Source organism: Moschus berezovskii, chromosome 16 (genome assembly GCF_049115385.1).
Source record: "Moschus berezovskii isolate FMDL1 chromosome 16, NW_MosBer_1.0, whole genome shotgun sequence".
Taxonomy (NCBI): Eukaryota; Metazoa; Chordata; class Mammalia; order Artiodactyla; family Moschidae; genus Moschus; species Moschus berezovskii.
This window is the reverse complement of record NC_142475.1, coordinates 59,246,493-59,262,464: the sequence shown is the minus strand read 5'-3', so window position 1 is coordinate 59,262,464 and position 15,972 is coordinate 59,246,493. Positions and strand designations below refer to the sequence as shown.

Sequence of the window (15,972 nt, the reverse complement as noted above, 5' to 3'; positions counted from 1 at the left end):
TGATGGGCAGGCAGATACATACACACACACGTGTGTATACACACACATACGTATTCCCTGGTGGCGCCGACGGTAAAGAATCTGCCTGCAATGCGGGAGACCTGGCTTTGATTCCTGAGTTGGGAAAATCCCCTAGAGAAGGGAATGGCTACCTACTCCAGTGTTCTGACTGGGAGAATTCCATTTTCAGAGGAGCCTGGAAGGCTACAGTTGATGGGGTCGCAATGAGTCGGACACGACTGAGCCGCTTTCACTTTCATATGTACGTCGGTGCCTAGTTACGTAGACAGACATAAAGCATGCCTCCTCTACTGCCATCTGTGTTGAGTGATGGGCATGGACTCCTGACTTCACTCCCGACTGACAACCAGACACAAAAAGCATAACCCGGGGCCTGCACCTAAAGAACTGGACAGAAGAAGAGGAAAGGAAGGGCCATTTGTTGAGCTCCTAATATGATAATAATATGTTCTGACGCTCAGTTGTGTCCGACTCTTTGCAACCCCATGGACTATAGCCCGCCAGGCCCCTCTGTCCATGGGATTCTCCCGGAATAATACTGGAGTGTGTTGCCATGCCCTCCTTCAGGGCATCTTCCCAACCCAGAGATCAAACCTGGGTCTCGTGCATTGCAGATGGAGTCTTTACCATCTGAGCCTCCAGGGAAGCCCCTGCTACACATCAAACACCCTTGAAGCACCAGCGATAGAAGGTCCTTCCCCAAAGGGCCGAGCCTGGCCTGGGAGGCAGACGTGAGAGAAGGAACGTTTCTCAGGCACTTAGTGATGCCAGAAACGCTTCTGCAGTGCTCTCCCCGCGTTCGCTGGGACCGCTGTGGGGCCGGTGCTCTCCTAGCCCCTCATCATCAGGAGTAATTACTCCCTCTGTCCCAGAGAACAGCTCAGCCCTCTGGCTTGTCTTACTGTGGGGAGATGCATGGGGGCTTCTGGAGCGCAAAAGGGGCGCAAGAAATGTTGTTCTACAAGGGATCGCGCCAGAGCCACTCCAGGGGGAATCTAGGTGGAGATGAAGGCGCATCGGGTGGAGGGTGCAGGGACAGTGGGTAGGATGGCCATAGTCCTGTCCCGCACCCCCGGGCCCCCAGAGACCTGCACACAGGCGACACGACCCTGGTACTGAGCTGTGTTCTCAGAACAAAAATGGAAGTCAAGTTCCTGGGAACCCGGAGAGAGGCACAAACCTAGAGCAGCGAGCGCCCAGAGGGACTGCCCAGAGAGCCATGTGATTTCTCACTGCTGCCCAGAGCGAACAGAAAGTTCCAGGGATCTGAGCACAGAACCCAGAGACCCAGGCTGAGTGACTGTGGATGCAAATGAGGCTGTTTGCAGCCCCTTCCGGGCAGGGCGGCAGTACTCAAAGAGGAAGCATCTTAGCAACCAGGGTGGGAATGGAAGGGCAAGAGGCTGCTCTGTGGTCCAGCTGCCTTGGGGCGCAGGGCTGCCTGGAAGGGGGCTCCTCTGGGGCTCCGGTATCCGCTGGCTGCTCTGAGAGGGGAGCTGAGCTGCTGTTCAAACCCCCCTCCCCCTCCCCCCACCCCGCTGCAGCCACAAGTGGCCTGCAAGTGGGGCAGGGTCTTTGGTTTGTTTACAAAGTCAAATGTGGCTTCTAAAAAAACCCAATAGAAGCCTCCCACTTCCTCTCTTCTTCTGCTAAACAAATGCACTTGGACCCTGTAGATAGATATTCTAGATACGGGAATGACTTGGAAAGGAAGTGACCGGCTCTTCTAATTATGCCTCTCTGCAGCCCACATAGAAACCACCGCACATAGGAGAGTTTGCTGTCTGATTCATTCCTCAGCATCACTCACATCCCAGCACGAGCCTCTGCCATTTGCTTAGCACCCTGTCAGCTCCTTGGCTAGGCTAGTGTTAGGTGGGCAGCGTCTTATTTAGTCCCCAAACGACGTGATGAGGTGGGGTCTCTCCTTACCCCATTTTCTGGTCTGTTGGCAAATGTGTTACAATTAGGGCGGGCTGGGCAGGTGCAGGGCGGGGTGTCGTGGTTGCCTCTTTCCGTGGTATAAACACCCCGGCTGCAGCCCATTTCAGGCCACCAGCTTGATGTCACTGAAAGCAGAGTTGGGAAGAAAGAAGAAGGGTTACTGTCGTCTTGCTTAACAAGTAGGAATTAGCTGGGCAACTGGCTCCAAGTTGCACAGTGTGATTCTCTGTAGGAGGGCCCCCAGGGAAAGAGGGTGTTAAGATTTTCAGTGCCCCAGGGGGCCCAGGGAAGCTGAGAACTTTCAGGGTTCAGCTATTCCTGTACAGTGAAGAAGGTCCCACCCAGAGGGTTGACAGCACCCTGTCGGGAAACACTGGGGGCTGAGAAAGAGTAGGTAAGGCAACAGCAGCAGATCTAGGTGATAAATGCCTGGACGTGCGTACGGTCATTCTCCCTGTGGACAGCTTGCCTAACTGTTCTCACAGCCTTGGATGTATAGACTTTCTGGCCATTCATTAATGTTGTATAAATCTTTCCTTCGCAAACTGAGCTTGCTTTGAATTTCCAGACAGACTTCCAGAAGGAGAATCACTGGGCCCAAGGGGCTGGATGTCTAAATGCCCTTGTTACAGACCCGTCAAATAATCGTTCTCTGCAGTGTGCTGACTCTCAGGGTCTTTGCTCTGAGAAAGCAAAGATGGACATTTAAATGAACACACTGGTCCCCTGGGTACCGTGGAGGGTGGTGGGTGGTTCTGAGTTTTGTGTGAGGAGCTCACAGGACGCTGGGTGACGGAAGCCTTGGCTCAGTGACCCTCAGAGTGAGTCCAACAGGGTCAGCATCATCTGGGAACTTATTAGAAATGGCGGATCTTGGGCCCCAGCCCACACCTGCTTGACCAGACAGTCTGGGGGTGAAGCTCACACAGTGTGGGTCACCAAGCCCTCCAGGGGATTCCAATGTCCGCTGAAGGCTGGGAAACAGGCTCTAGAATGATGACCGGGAGTAGGGGCTTTTAGGCAGATGGAGCCAAGCAGAAGGGACACACAATAACTGAGGCTCTAGAATGAATGGAGGCTGGGTCATGGTGTGTCTGAACAGTGAGAAAGGCAGAGGAGGAGATGGGATGGGAGGGGACCCAAACCAGGCCTTTGGGACCAGATGGACATGACTCTGACTCAGGCTTTCGTGGAGGCAGACAAGGCTGAGCATCAATGACAAGGATGTGTTACTACAAAAGACTGATATATATATATATATTTATATTTTGCTTCACCTACAATTTCAGTAGTGCTGAAATTTTAAATTTTATTTTACTTTATTTTTTTTCTTTTGGCCATGCCCCAAGGCATGTGGGATCCTTGTTCCCCAGACAGGCATGGAACCCACACCCCCTGTGTTGGAAACTCAGAGTCTTAACCACTAGACTGCCAAGAAGTTCCTAAAAGGGCGATATTAAGAGTAAATAGTGGCCAGCATTTATTGAGTTCTTACTGTATGCCCAAAGCTTCACTCATCTAAGCCTCAGAGTCCTAAATGAGATACTATCATTACTCCCATTTTACAGACAGGGAAGCTGAGGACAAGGAAGGTCACCCTGGGTTCCTGGCCCTTGACTCTGAGCCTCACCCATGACGCTTGACCGCTGATCATGCTGCACTGTAGCTCAGAGAGGGAGAGGTCTGGCTGCACTCCTGGTCTGGGCCATTGGGAGAAAAAGATGCTGTGGCTTTGAAGACTGTGATCTGTTCAGTAAGGGGAGAGGCAAGGGAAGGGGTAGTTAGCACTGATGGGCCAGCTCCTGGGTGTGTGCAGTTTCTCATTTAATTCTGACATCATCGTCTCATACCAGTGCCTGAAGCTGGGGATTGAAGAAGCCAGATCACTTGTCCATTTGCCCTGCTTCTAAGGGGCCCATGGAGGTTGGAGCCCAGGTCTGTCTGTCCACCTACTCCAGGTTCTGTCCACCTGCCATGCTGCCTGCCATGAAGAGCTGCCGTCTTGTGGCCTTCACCCTGCGCGTGGCCCGATACTACCTCCTGTCATGCTCATGGCAATTCTCAGCATAGGCTGTGTCATCCCCATTGTACAGATGTGGAAACTGAGGCCCAGAGGGGCTAAGTGTTTCCCCTAAGTGAGTCAGCTAAGCAATGATAGTGGGCATTTTCCTTGTTCACCGCATGTCTCTAGGTGACCACTCTCTGGAACATGGCTGGTCTGCACTTCTGCACCTCTGGCTTTGGCAAATGGTATGAAAATAAGTGCTATGTGTCAATCGTAGGCAAAACTGTGCAAGCAGTGGTAGCCTTGTCCTTTCCCTGCCGCAGCGTCTGGGAGGCAGGGGTGTGATGGAACCTCCCCTTGCCTGGGGCTTGAAGGGGGTTGACACAGAGGAGAGCCCCCAGCACCTGCAGCAGGCACATGGCTCAGGGAGAGGAGACCTTGGTTGCTTTAAGCCCCTGAGATGTTAGTATGTCCCTTCAGCACAACCCACCCTGTCCTGACCACACAGGAGTGGAACCAGGCACTGTGCACACTGTCTTGCCTTCCATGCACGACTTTGTGTCGCCAAGTAAGACCAGTCCTCCTGCCTTCGGGGCTCAATGAGCCAAAGAGTCAAGAAGATCTAAAAGGCCGTCTTTGTCTTCTTTTCAGTTTCTCAAAGTGATGCTCCCAGTTTTTGCCCTTCGGTGGCTCTGCCTGCCCTCACGGAGAACGGTGAGTCCATGATCTTCTTTGTCTCTCCTATGTGAGGCTGACTTTCTCCTCGCTTCTGTCCAAGAGTTTATAGCTCACAGGAGCCCATCACATTTCTGCCCTCAAGCTCCTCTCAGTTAGACACGTGCATGGAGAGGGCAAATACCAGCACCACATCCATTTCAGAGACGGGGAAACTTGCAACGGTTAAATGACGGCCAAACAACACAGCCAAGCAGAGGCCGAGTGGGACGGGAGCCCAGTACAAAAAGTCCACTACACATATATGAGTTCCATCCCAAGAGCATGTTTGTGAGTCTGACAAAGTTAGCCTAGGCACCCAGCTAACACAATGGGCTATCCAGTAGTGTACTATAATAGGCTTATAATGCTTTTTGCACAAATAATGCATACAAAACAAACACAAAAACTAAAACGTGTTTAATCTTACAGTCCACCACCTTGAAAAGTATAGTAGCATACTACAGATGGCACGTCTCAGCAGCACCAGCTGCTTCACCGCTGCCTTTATGCTTGTTTCTGGACATCTTGGGCTCGAAATAAAGATACTGTACTACTGGGCTCTATGCAGTTCTGTACAGTAAGGTACACAAAACACTACCGCTTGTAGAGGATGCACGCACCTGACCATGTACGCCAGACGCGTGAACTGACTTACGTGATGGGGCATGCGAATGGACGTTTGCATCTTTGCAAATCTGCAACTTGAAGGTTCGCATGTAGGGGGTTTACTGGTACTCCTGATTTTTGTTCTAAGGTTTGTTTTCACCGTATGGCGTGGTGATGAGGCCTGCACGACCCTGGGGCCATGTCAGGAGCCGTGGTGTTTGGGGCCCCAAAGTGAAAGGAGTCAAGTCTTCTCTGTGCAGAGGAGTTGGGGCTCAGAGCCCCGGGTGCCCCCGAGTGGCACAGTGACCTCTGAGGCGGGGTACTGGCCCCGAGCCCAGGAGCATGGGCAGGCTGAGGCTGCTGTCCCCTCCCGCACCTGGCACCGTGCCCACCACCGCTGGCCCCATCTGCTGCCCGGGCAGTGGGAAGCGTGGGGCGGGGCGGGGGTGGGCCGGCCAGCGTGGGCCTCAGTGCATGCCCTGCTTATGCCTCCCCTTAGTCAGGAAACGTGAGGCTCGCATCATTCCTGGCCGGTGACATGATGTCTGAGGGGCGCTCGACGTGTGTCATTACGGTCCTGGCTGAGGGGACAGAACGTGGCTTGTGTGGGAGGGAGTCATGTTTAGCCAGGGCTGGGCTGAGAGTGTAAATGTCCTCAACCACGTCGTCGCTTCCTCCACTCAGTGAAAAGAGCTGGCTTTGTCTGTACTTTTGTCCCCCAGAGTGTTCTATTCAGAATATCAGTGTCTAAGCACTTACAGATTTCATGTCTAAGACTTTTGATCATCACACCAACCTCTAAAGGCAGTTTCTATCTTCCTATTTGTTAATGACAGAAAAATGCAAGCAATGCCAGAATACAGAAGGAAAAAAGAAAATCACAGGATTATTTAGAAGTTACTCCATGTCAGTTAATACTTTGGTTTATTTCCTAATCTCTTTAGATTTGTGTGTGTGAAAAGTAGTTGTAATCTCTCTTCAGTGTTTTGTTTTTACCTAACATTGCATTGTGTGCAGATTTCCAAACTGTTGTGGATGTGCTGACCGTTCGTGCATGCGTGTGTATATTCACTCATTTGTTTGACCAAGTTCTTACCCCAAAATGCTCCCTCTCTGGTGATGAAGAAACAAAGAACAGTATCAGCCACGACTGTCATGCAGTTCACTAACTCATTCCTCTGTTTCTGGGCATTTGGTTGTTTTTGACTGCTCATCACCATGAAAATATCACAAGAATCCCTTTCTGCATAGAGCTCTTTCCAATGTCCAGATTATTTCCTGCTGGTGGTGGGAGTACCTTTTCTGAAGCAGAATTCCTGGGATTGAGAACTCTAGATTTAAAAACTCTAGGTCTATCTTGTCAAATTAGTCCCAAACACTTGTTTGTCGTTTCATACTTGCTAGCAGTGAATCAGTGTTTTTTTCCATCACGTGCTTAGAATTATTAAATACTACCACTAAGAAATCATTTATTAAATTTATGGATAAAGTTTTGATATCTTAAGTCAAATGTATACTGTTAGATAGGAATCAATCAACGTATAAGCATCTTCAGGTGATTTTACAATGGTTCCAGTCTGTTTTTGATAAGGTTTGTATTACTGAGATTTGGATCACCAACAAAAGAAAAATGATATAGAATTCCACATCGCTCTTCACGAACACACAAAGTGTATGGATCTGGGTAGATGTTTTGAAAGTGGAATGAGATGTCACAGTATTTTCAAATATGCTTTGGACAAGTGTGGTTTGAAAGCAGAAGAGGTGTGGCCCCAACATCCCATCTGTGCACAGAGCTCCCAGGTTGGAATTAAGAGTGTGAGCATGTTCGTTTGATGTGTCAGAGGCAGGAGCGTCATTCTGCCTTCAGGGTATTGGTGCCTCTATGTGACGCTGACATGGATGGTGTGCGTGCATGTGTGTGCACACGCATGCAAATACACACCAAGCATATGTAAATCCCTCATCTTTATGCACTTTTGATTCAGGGAGAAAAGGAAGTATTTATTAAATGCCAAACATTGCATAAATCATTTCATGCTCAAAAGAAAGTGAGATGGTCACAAACTCTATTTTTCAAGTAAGGAGTCCGAGGCTTCATTAGGGTAAATGACCACGTGGGACTGGAATCGATGTGTATCTGGCCCCACTAAGAGTTAGATTAAAATGTTTGGGTTGAGCTTCTGGAAAGGGTGACAGAGATGAACTTCCCCATCTCAGACTTGTCCGGAGACCTTTTAAAGTCTTGGCCTTGTTTCTTTTATGAAGTTGTGTGTATAAGCTACCCCTTCAACATCTGCTTGAAAAGGGGGATTCTGATGGGATGATGGATGGATTAATGTGGATGGAAGAGTTGAAGGTGACCTGTGAAACCTCAGGGACCTGTCTTGGGTACATACTGTGTGCTAGGGACCACTCTAAGCTCTTGGTTTATGTTGCTCCAAAGAAGGTTTCTAACATTAGCGGGTTTGAAGACAGCAAAGTGAAAGTGTTGGTCTCTCAATCAGATCCAACTCTTTGTGACCCCGTGGACTGTAGCCGGCCAGGCTCCTCTGTCCATGGGATTCTCCAGGCAAGAATACTGGAGTGGGTTGCCACTTCTTCCTCCAGGGCATCTACCTGACCCAGGGATTGAACTCGAGTCTCCTGCATTGCAGGTGGATTCTTTACCCTTGAGCCACCTCCATAATGAGCTTCAAAATGACTCAAATGCTCTCCGTTTGGACTAAGGTGGAGATGCTTAGTGCGTGGACAAGCTAGGCTTTGAGAAAATAAGGATAATTGTGTCATCTATGTGTTGAGAGCTGTTTTACTTTCATAGGGAAAATTGTATGTTTTTTTAAAATAGGCAAAAACGGCAAAGATGCTATTTCTTTGTAAGAGAAAAGGTCCGTTGCTTCTTAAAAGACCCGTGACAACCAGTCCAGAACGATGTTCAGGACATTGGAGGCTTCCTGTACAATGACCACTATCTCCCCGTCCCCTGCAGGTCAAGCCCGGGATCTTTCAAGGGGTAATTCCCAGGATAATTGCTTGTCATTCCCTGTTTCAGAAGCTCTTCTTTTAGTGGTGTCATTGAAACAAACTGAGTATTTAGAGTGCAAGCCAGAGGAAAACATAGAATGTGAGTTTTAGAAAACTGTGTCTATGCTCTGAGTTTCTTTCATCTGAGGAATTCAAAACACCCTTTAAAATACACCCCGGCTCTTGACTGTGAGCACAGGTTGCTACCGGCAGATCAAGGGTGTGGGTGAGGCTACAGCTTGAGAGGGTGGGAGGTGTGGCTGAAGAAGATGCCTGGTCAAAGTCTGCCCTGCTCAGCTTCCCCAGCCTGGAGCTCAGCAACAGTGGTAAAGTCTGAACTCCAGGTTGATGGAGATAGAAGTGGCTGTGCCAACAGTCTTTCTTGGGGACACACGATTGTAGTCAATCAGCTTTGTCTGCTTGGCCTCCATCCTTTCCTGGCTCTGCCAAGGGGCTGATGGAATTCAGTTGATCTGTTCTGCAAATGTTTTCCGTTCAGCTGGAGACAGAATTGTGTGATCCTAAAAAATGCCAGCACTGGCAGGGAGCGTGGCTCATTGAAGGAAACATCGGGGCATTCTGGTGCGGCCATGGGCTTTAAGTCCGTCCACCCGGCTTCCCATCCTGCCCCGTCACTTAATCACTGGGCACTCCGGGGCCAGATTCCTCAGTCTCCGCAAGCCTCTGTTGGCCTCTGTGAAGTGAGGATGGTGGTGAAAAATAAGAAATATCAGTCTAGTAGGCTTGCGTTGTAGAATAAATAGTACAAGGCTCGGCACTGAACCTGGTAAGACTGGATGTTGAAGAAATGTCTGTAATAATTCCCAAGCCCAAACCCATCCTTCTACAGAAGAGGAAACAGGCAGAAAGAGTGACTCTCCCAAGTCACAGCCAGTTAAGGTCAGAGCTATTAAGTCATGAATGTTTCCATGACTATGTATCTAGCAACTTCATCTGTCAATCACTGTGCTAAGTACTTCCATATTTTCATCCCCACAACTACCCTAGGAGATGTGCACGCTTATGTCCATTTTACAGACTTGGAAAGTGTTGGTCAGAGAGGCCCAGGGTCACAGAATTAATGAATGGTAGAGCCGGGATTCAAACCCAATCTGATCCAAACCCAGAGTCTCCCCACTGAAGATGCTGACTGTTGCTGGTTGGGTCCCCCAGGAGTCAGACTCGGAGATCAGAATGCAGGTCATTTTTTAGGAAGTGTAATCAAGGGGGTGGAAGAGGAAAAAAGGAGAGAGAGAGAACTTGAGCTTCAGTGTGACTTTAGCTCAGTTGATCTCTGGGGGTGCTGGGATGACCTTTAAACTTGTCACACCCTCACATTGGTCACACATAGATATGGCTGCCCTTCTGGGGTGCCACCCTCCCTGCAGGGGTCTGACAGGAGGGTCTCTGCCAGCAGCTGGGGAGGAGCCCTTCATTCCTGAAGTGGGGTCTGGAGGACATCACAGCCTGCATCCCTGGGGCGCAACACTTTAATGATCTCATCTGAGGCTCATTTGAGACTGGGATGGGAGCTATTAACAACTGTGTCCTTCAGCGACCCTGGGGCATTGTCACCTGCCTGCCATAGCCACTAGCGTGGTGATGCGTTAACCCACACACACGCCAGTTCTTCATCCTTCTGGTCTTTGGGCTGAAAGGGCCAGGTGAGCAGGTACTGACTCCAACATTGCCTCATGTTTGCATAAAACTTAAATCTCCTTTCCAAAATGCACAGAGCTGACGTGTGCACACATACACAGAGACACACTGCCTTTCTCTGGACCTCACGCTATAGACTCTGTCCCTGTTCATGGGAAGTGGTGTCCAGAGGTAGAGTCCATATCCCAGGGCCCAGCAGGGTGAGGTTGACAGGCACGCACTCTTTCCTGTCTGCAACCCATCGAGAGTGCTGAGTCTAGTTGGCAGTGGCAGTGCCCTCCTAGACCAGTGCTTGCGGTTGGGATGCCCACCTGCCCCGGCTCCCGCTACCTGGGTGGCTGTGACCGGCAGGACTGAGTGTGCTCTGGACCTGGACCCAGTGAGCTCCCCCGGACCCATGCCCTGCTGCTCGGAGACCCAGGGACTGAGATGGAGAAACGGCTGGCAGACTGGGATCCCAGCCACGGCAGAGGGAAGTAAAGTGGGACACAGGCGGAAACGGGCCCTCAGCTTGGAAGGCTTCACTTCTCTCCACGGAGGCAGGAGGAAGCCTCGGGCCAGCTGGTGAGGTGCAGGATTTGGGGCACAGTTATCATTCTTCTGCCTCAGCTGCCCTCCCCCTGTTCATTCGCTTATTCGTTCAACAAGTGCTTAGTGTTTCAGTTCAGTTCAGTTCAGTCGCTCAGTCGTGTCCGACTCTTTGCGACCCCATGAATCACAGCATGTCAGGCCTCCCTGTCCATCACCAACTCCTGGAGTACACTCAAACTCATGTCCATCGAGTCGGTGATGCCATCAAGCCATCTCATTCTCTGTCGTCCCCTTCTCCTCCTGCCCGCAATCCCTCCCAGCATCAGAGTCATTTCCAGTGAGTCAACTCTTCGCATGAGTTGGCCAAAGTACTGGAGTTTCAGCTTTAGCATCAGTCCTTCCAATGATCACTCCTTTAGAATGGACCGGTTGGATCTTCTTGAGCACTTATTCTGCCAGGCACTAGGCACTGGGGCCAGAGCCATGAACAGAGCCTCGGAAAGCCCTGCTCCATGGAGCCTTCATCTCAGCCTCGACTGTCCCCATCAAAGCAGCCTCTTCGGCACTTCCTGCCCCTTCACCCTGCCTTAGTGTCTGCATAGCTTTGTGCTGTGAAATCTTCTCCCTTGTGTGCTTCCTGAGTAGTTGTTTGCCCTCCTCTAAAAGGAAAGCCACACGGGGCAGGGGCTTTTATCTGTCTTGTTCATTGCTATGTTTTAGCCCTAGAAACATGACTGTACCTAGTCAGTTCTCAGGAAATAGTCCCCAAATGAACAAACATATTTCTCTTGTTTGCTTGCTTGTGAGATTTCATGCTGCAAAGGGCAGATATCTTGTCATTCATGGTTTGATGCTAAACACTTAGCAAAGTGTCTAGTAGACACTCAATCTTATTTTATTTACCATTATTTGCTTTTTTAAAGAAAAATATAAATATCCATTTTGCTCAAGGTTAGTAGTTTAAAGCTAACAGTGATTCAATTAATGCGTGTTGAAAGAATGAATAAATTAATGAATGGTAACCAGGTGAATGGATTAGAAATCACATGGGATGTAGGAATCCTATCTTTGCCTTCCTTAGGTTGTGAACTTGACCAATTTAAGGGATACTTACGAGCTTCAGTTGTTACACTTTTAAAATGGAGATGATGGTGTCTTCAAAGAGGTTGTTATTGGACTTTAAAGATGCCTTATGTGTAAAATTGCTGCCCCAATGCCTGATGAAGTTTAGCATTGTTGGAATAGCTAGATTAGGTCAAGCACTGCCAGTTCTAAGGGATCCTTTCACAGGTCATCTTTGTGAATGCTGACCCTGCACTTGTACAGTATACAACCTTTGCAGCTGTACATGGTATGCCTGAGAGACATTTGATTAATATTTGCTGAATAATTGTGTCTTAAACCTTTGTTAGATCTTAGAGACTGGAGAAAACAAAGGATTTACCTTGATAACTTCCTTCTCAGACAGCACCAGTTTTGTACATGGTCCATCAAGGATTGGCTCAATCGAATTGAAGGGAAATAGGGTCAAAAACAAAATATGCCAACCTAGGACCTACCTTCTTTTATAAAATAACATTTTCCCCAAGAGTGGTCACATTTTAAGAAGTGGGTAAACCAGGAATATTTCATTTTTAAAAGTGGAAATTCAGATCCTTTGTTAAGCATTTGAGGGGAAATATTTCAGAATAGTGACCCTCCTAGGACCACTCTAATCACTGTGAGCTGATTATGAATTAAACCATCTCTGAAAGCAATCCATCAACAGTGGTAGATTTCCTTTATTTTTATGGGTTATAATAATTCTGTTGATTAAAAATGGTAATACTATGTTGCCAGTGGCTAGTGCTACACAGGAGAAGGCAATGGCAAGCCACTCCAGTACTCTTGCCTGGAAAATCCCATGGATGGAGGAGCCTGGTAGGCTGCAGTCCATGGGGTCGCTAGGGGTCGGACATGACTGAGCAACTTCACTTTCACTTTTCACTTTCACACATTGGAGAAGGAAATGGCAACCCACTCCAGTGTTCTTGCCTGGAGAATCCCAGGGACGGGGGAGCCTGGTGGGCTTCCATCTATGGGGTCACACAGAGTCGGACACGACTGAAGTGACAGTGACAGCAGCAGCAGCAGCAGTGCTCCACAAAGTTTTTATTTTATTATTTATTAAAATTGTTGTTGTTTAGTCGATAAGTCATGTCCGACTCTTGAGACTCCATGGACTGTAGTCTGCCAGGCTCCCTTGCCCATGGGATTCTCCAGGGAAAAATATTGGAGTGGGTTGCCATTTCCTTCTCCAAGGGAGACTTCCCAACCCAGGGATCAAACCTATGTCTCCTGCACTGCAGGAGGATTCTTTACCACTGAGCCATCAGGAGCCTGTGCTGAATTCTCTGGCCTCCTTGGCGGAACAGAATCTCATTTGTCAAGGAAGTAGTCACTTTCCCTCCCCGATGAGTGGAGTCCAGAAGTGGAGAGGAGCCTAGCACAGGGGAGGCTGTGGGAGAGCTTCCATGTAGACGTTACCTTGTGGAGGGGGCAGTGGGGGATGGGATGAGTGGGGGTGGGGTCAAAGGATGGAGGAAGAGGCGTTATTGGTCCTGCTGTGATGGCGTGAGGTGGAGAGGATGAGGTCCCCGTCAGTGGAGTATTCAAGCATGTTAGAGATTCCCTCACTGTGGGAGGGGGTGGCTTCAATGTCCTCTATGCTTCTCTTTTAACTTTTCTATTTTGGTAATTCTTATGACTGGTTCAGTTACACTTTAAGGCGTGGTTTTTTATTTTCTTCTGTTTCTGTGATAACTTACCCAGAGGGAAGCAGAAAGCTCTTGGTAGATGTTTTTAGAAGCAGAAGCAGTGGAGTGGAGAGACCTTGGCATTGGGCAAATCTGGGTTTCATTTCCAGTTCTGCTCCTCCTCTCTGTAACCTGGTTCAGTCCCTTCACTTCTCTGAGCCTTGGGTTCTTCGAGGCAGACTCTTCATCATATCCCCTGCATCCATGAGTTGCTATGAGATTTGGGTGAATCAGGCAGGATGAGTGTTTAGCATGATACCTAACATGTCCAGTGAGTAAGGGGTCAGTGCGGACAGCTCAGCAGCTCCTGCCCCCACAGTGGCTGGAGAGGCGGAGGGTGGGAGTGCTGTCTTGAGAGCCTGCCTGCCTGGGTTCAAACCAACTCTGTGACCTTGTGCCTGGGTTCAAACCAACTCTGTGACCTTGCACAAGTTACCCACAGTCCACTGAGAGGTCATGGTGGCCGCTGTCCCATGCAGGAGCTCAGTGTCCAGTGCATTATTGGAATTACCTTGCTCAGCTCACATTGGTCCTCACATGCACGTGTGCCTCTGAGTTTCTGCACATTTCCCCCACCTTCCTAGCATCACTCGGTGGCTCCAAGGAAGAGGAGTTCAGATGCTCTAAGTAATTCAGTTGTCCTGTCACCTCCCAGGAAACCTTTGTATGGGGGTGGAATTTGGGGCCTCCACTTGATAAGGGTCAAACTTCTTTGAGAGAAATCAGATTCCACCTGAGCCTTTGACTTTCCACTAGGAAATTCTGCTTGTGACACATTTAGTGATTTGCCATGAGGACGTGGACAGAGTCTAGTTTCTTGGGTATGCTGTTTTCTTAGACATTTCTTGAGAAGTGTCCTTGAAGTTAGCAATGTGAAAGGTGATTACTCACCAACCACAAGCTCATAACCTCAGTAAATGCGGGACTGTTTCAGATGTCTTTGAAAACCCCTGCCTGGGATGTACATGCTGCTTGCGTGCCTGCTAAGTTGCTTCAGTCATGTCCGACTCTTTGGGACCCCCTGGACTGTAGCCCACAAGGCTCCTCTGTCCATGGTATTCTTCAGGCGAGAATACTGGAGTGCGTTGCCATTGCCTACTCCAGGGGATCTTCCCGACCCAGGGATTGAATCTCTGCCTTTCAAGTCTCCAGCACTGGCAGGCAAATTCTTTACCACTAGTGCTGCCTGGGAAGCCCACATGCCACTGAAGGAAATAAATTTATGAGTCTGGAATTGAGCCCGGGGAGGGAGGGGGCAGCTACAGTGGGATGGGGATTAGAAGGGGACAGTCTGGGTCAAGTCCTTGACTTGACATTCATGAGCTGTGACTTTGGCCATGTGATTCACCAGCTCCAAGCTTCAGTTTGAAAGTATAGTCACTCAATTCAGTTCAGTTCAGTCCCTCAGTCGTGACCGACTCTGCGACACCATGGACTGTAACCAACCTGACTCCTTTGTCCATGTAATTTTGCAGACAAGATTATTGAAGTGTATTGCCATTCCCTTCTCCAGGGCATCTTCCTCACTCAGGGATCAAACCCAGGTCTCCTGAATTGCAGGCAGGTTCTTAACTGTATGAGCCACCAGAGAAGCCCCCATTATTAAATATCACAGTTTAAATGAAAATGTTTCACAAACAGGAATGGGCCACATAAAAGTGAGATATTATAAAATCAAATGCACATTATTTGCTTTCTGTGTGATCCACTGATCAATTAATTGATTTTATTCAATTATTATTTACTGAAGTCTTGTGATATGAGAATATTAATATTTATAGAGATGAAAAAAGAGTGAGTATCCCATTTTTCCTTTATTAATTAAGGAGCTCTGTTCATTCACTAATTTGTTACATGTTTATAGATTGGGCAGTTCATGCAAAATTGTGATATTGATATTCCTGTATAGCATGTAGAACCCTATATCTTTTAATAAATGCTCACTACAACTTTATTTGATTTCCCAGGTGGCTCAGTGATAAAAAAAAAATTTGCGTGCCAATGCAGGAGATTTAGGTTAAACCCCTGGGTCAGAAAGATCCTCTAGAGAAGGAAATGGCAACCCACTCAGTATTCTTGTCTGGGAAATCCCATACACAGAGAAGCCTGGCAGGCTAGGATCCATGGGCTCACAAAAGAGTTGTCACAACTCTTTTAGTTTAGCAACTAAACAGCAACTTTATATCTATGTCTATCCTTATTTTTTGGCCAAGCTCTGTGCAACATGCAGGATTGTAGTCCCCTGGCCAGGAATCAAACCGCGCCCCTTGCAATGCAAGTGGTGAGTCTTAACCACTAAACTGCCAGGGAAGTTCCGCTATTGTTAGTATTTTTATATGCTATTATGACAAGTCTTGGAGAATTAATAAAACCAAGGCAGACTCTTTGATCTCTAGAAACTCATAATTTAACAGAGGAAAAAAACATAAGTAACTTCCAATGCTGCATATCAGTGGAATACTTGACATATTTATAAGATACTTAGAGCAGAAGAAAAACTCCCGGGAATGGCAGAGGAAGGACTCTTGGGAGGGCTTCCGAGGGAAGTGACATCTGTGTTGGGTTTTGAAAGATGATATGAACTCATCAGGTGCATAAACTGACTTCACTTTGCAAGTGCAAACAAAGGGAATAGTGAACAAAATCGGACAGCACCGAATGTTTTGCTAG

The 15,972-nt window shown here is 48.3% G+C and overlaps 1 protein-coding gene across 1 annotated transcript in view; it reads left to right on the top strand.

Annotated features, from left to right (window-relative positions):
- TG (thyroglobulin) overlaps nt 1–15,972 on the top strand; it is a 240,814-nt gene that overhangs the window by 88,854 nt on the left and 135,988 nt on the right. The window contains exon 35 of the mRNA XM_055431976.2: nt 4,622–4,684. Coding sequence (XP_055287951.2) covers nt 4,622–4,684 — 63 coding nt within the window. The remainder of the gene's footprint in view (nt 1–4,621; nt 4,685–15,972) is intronic.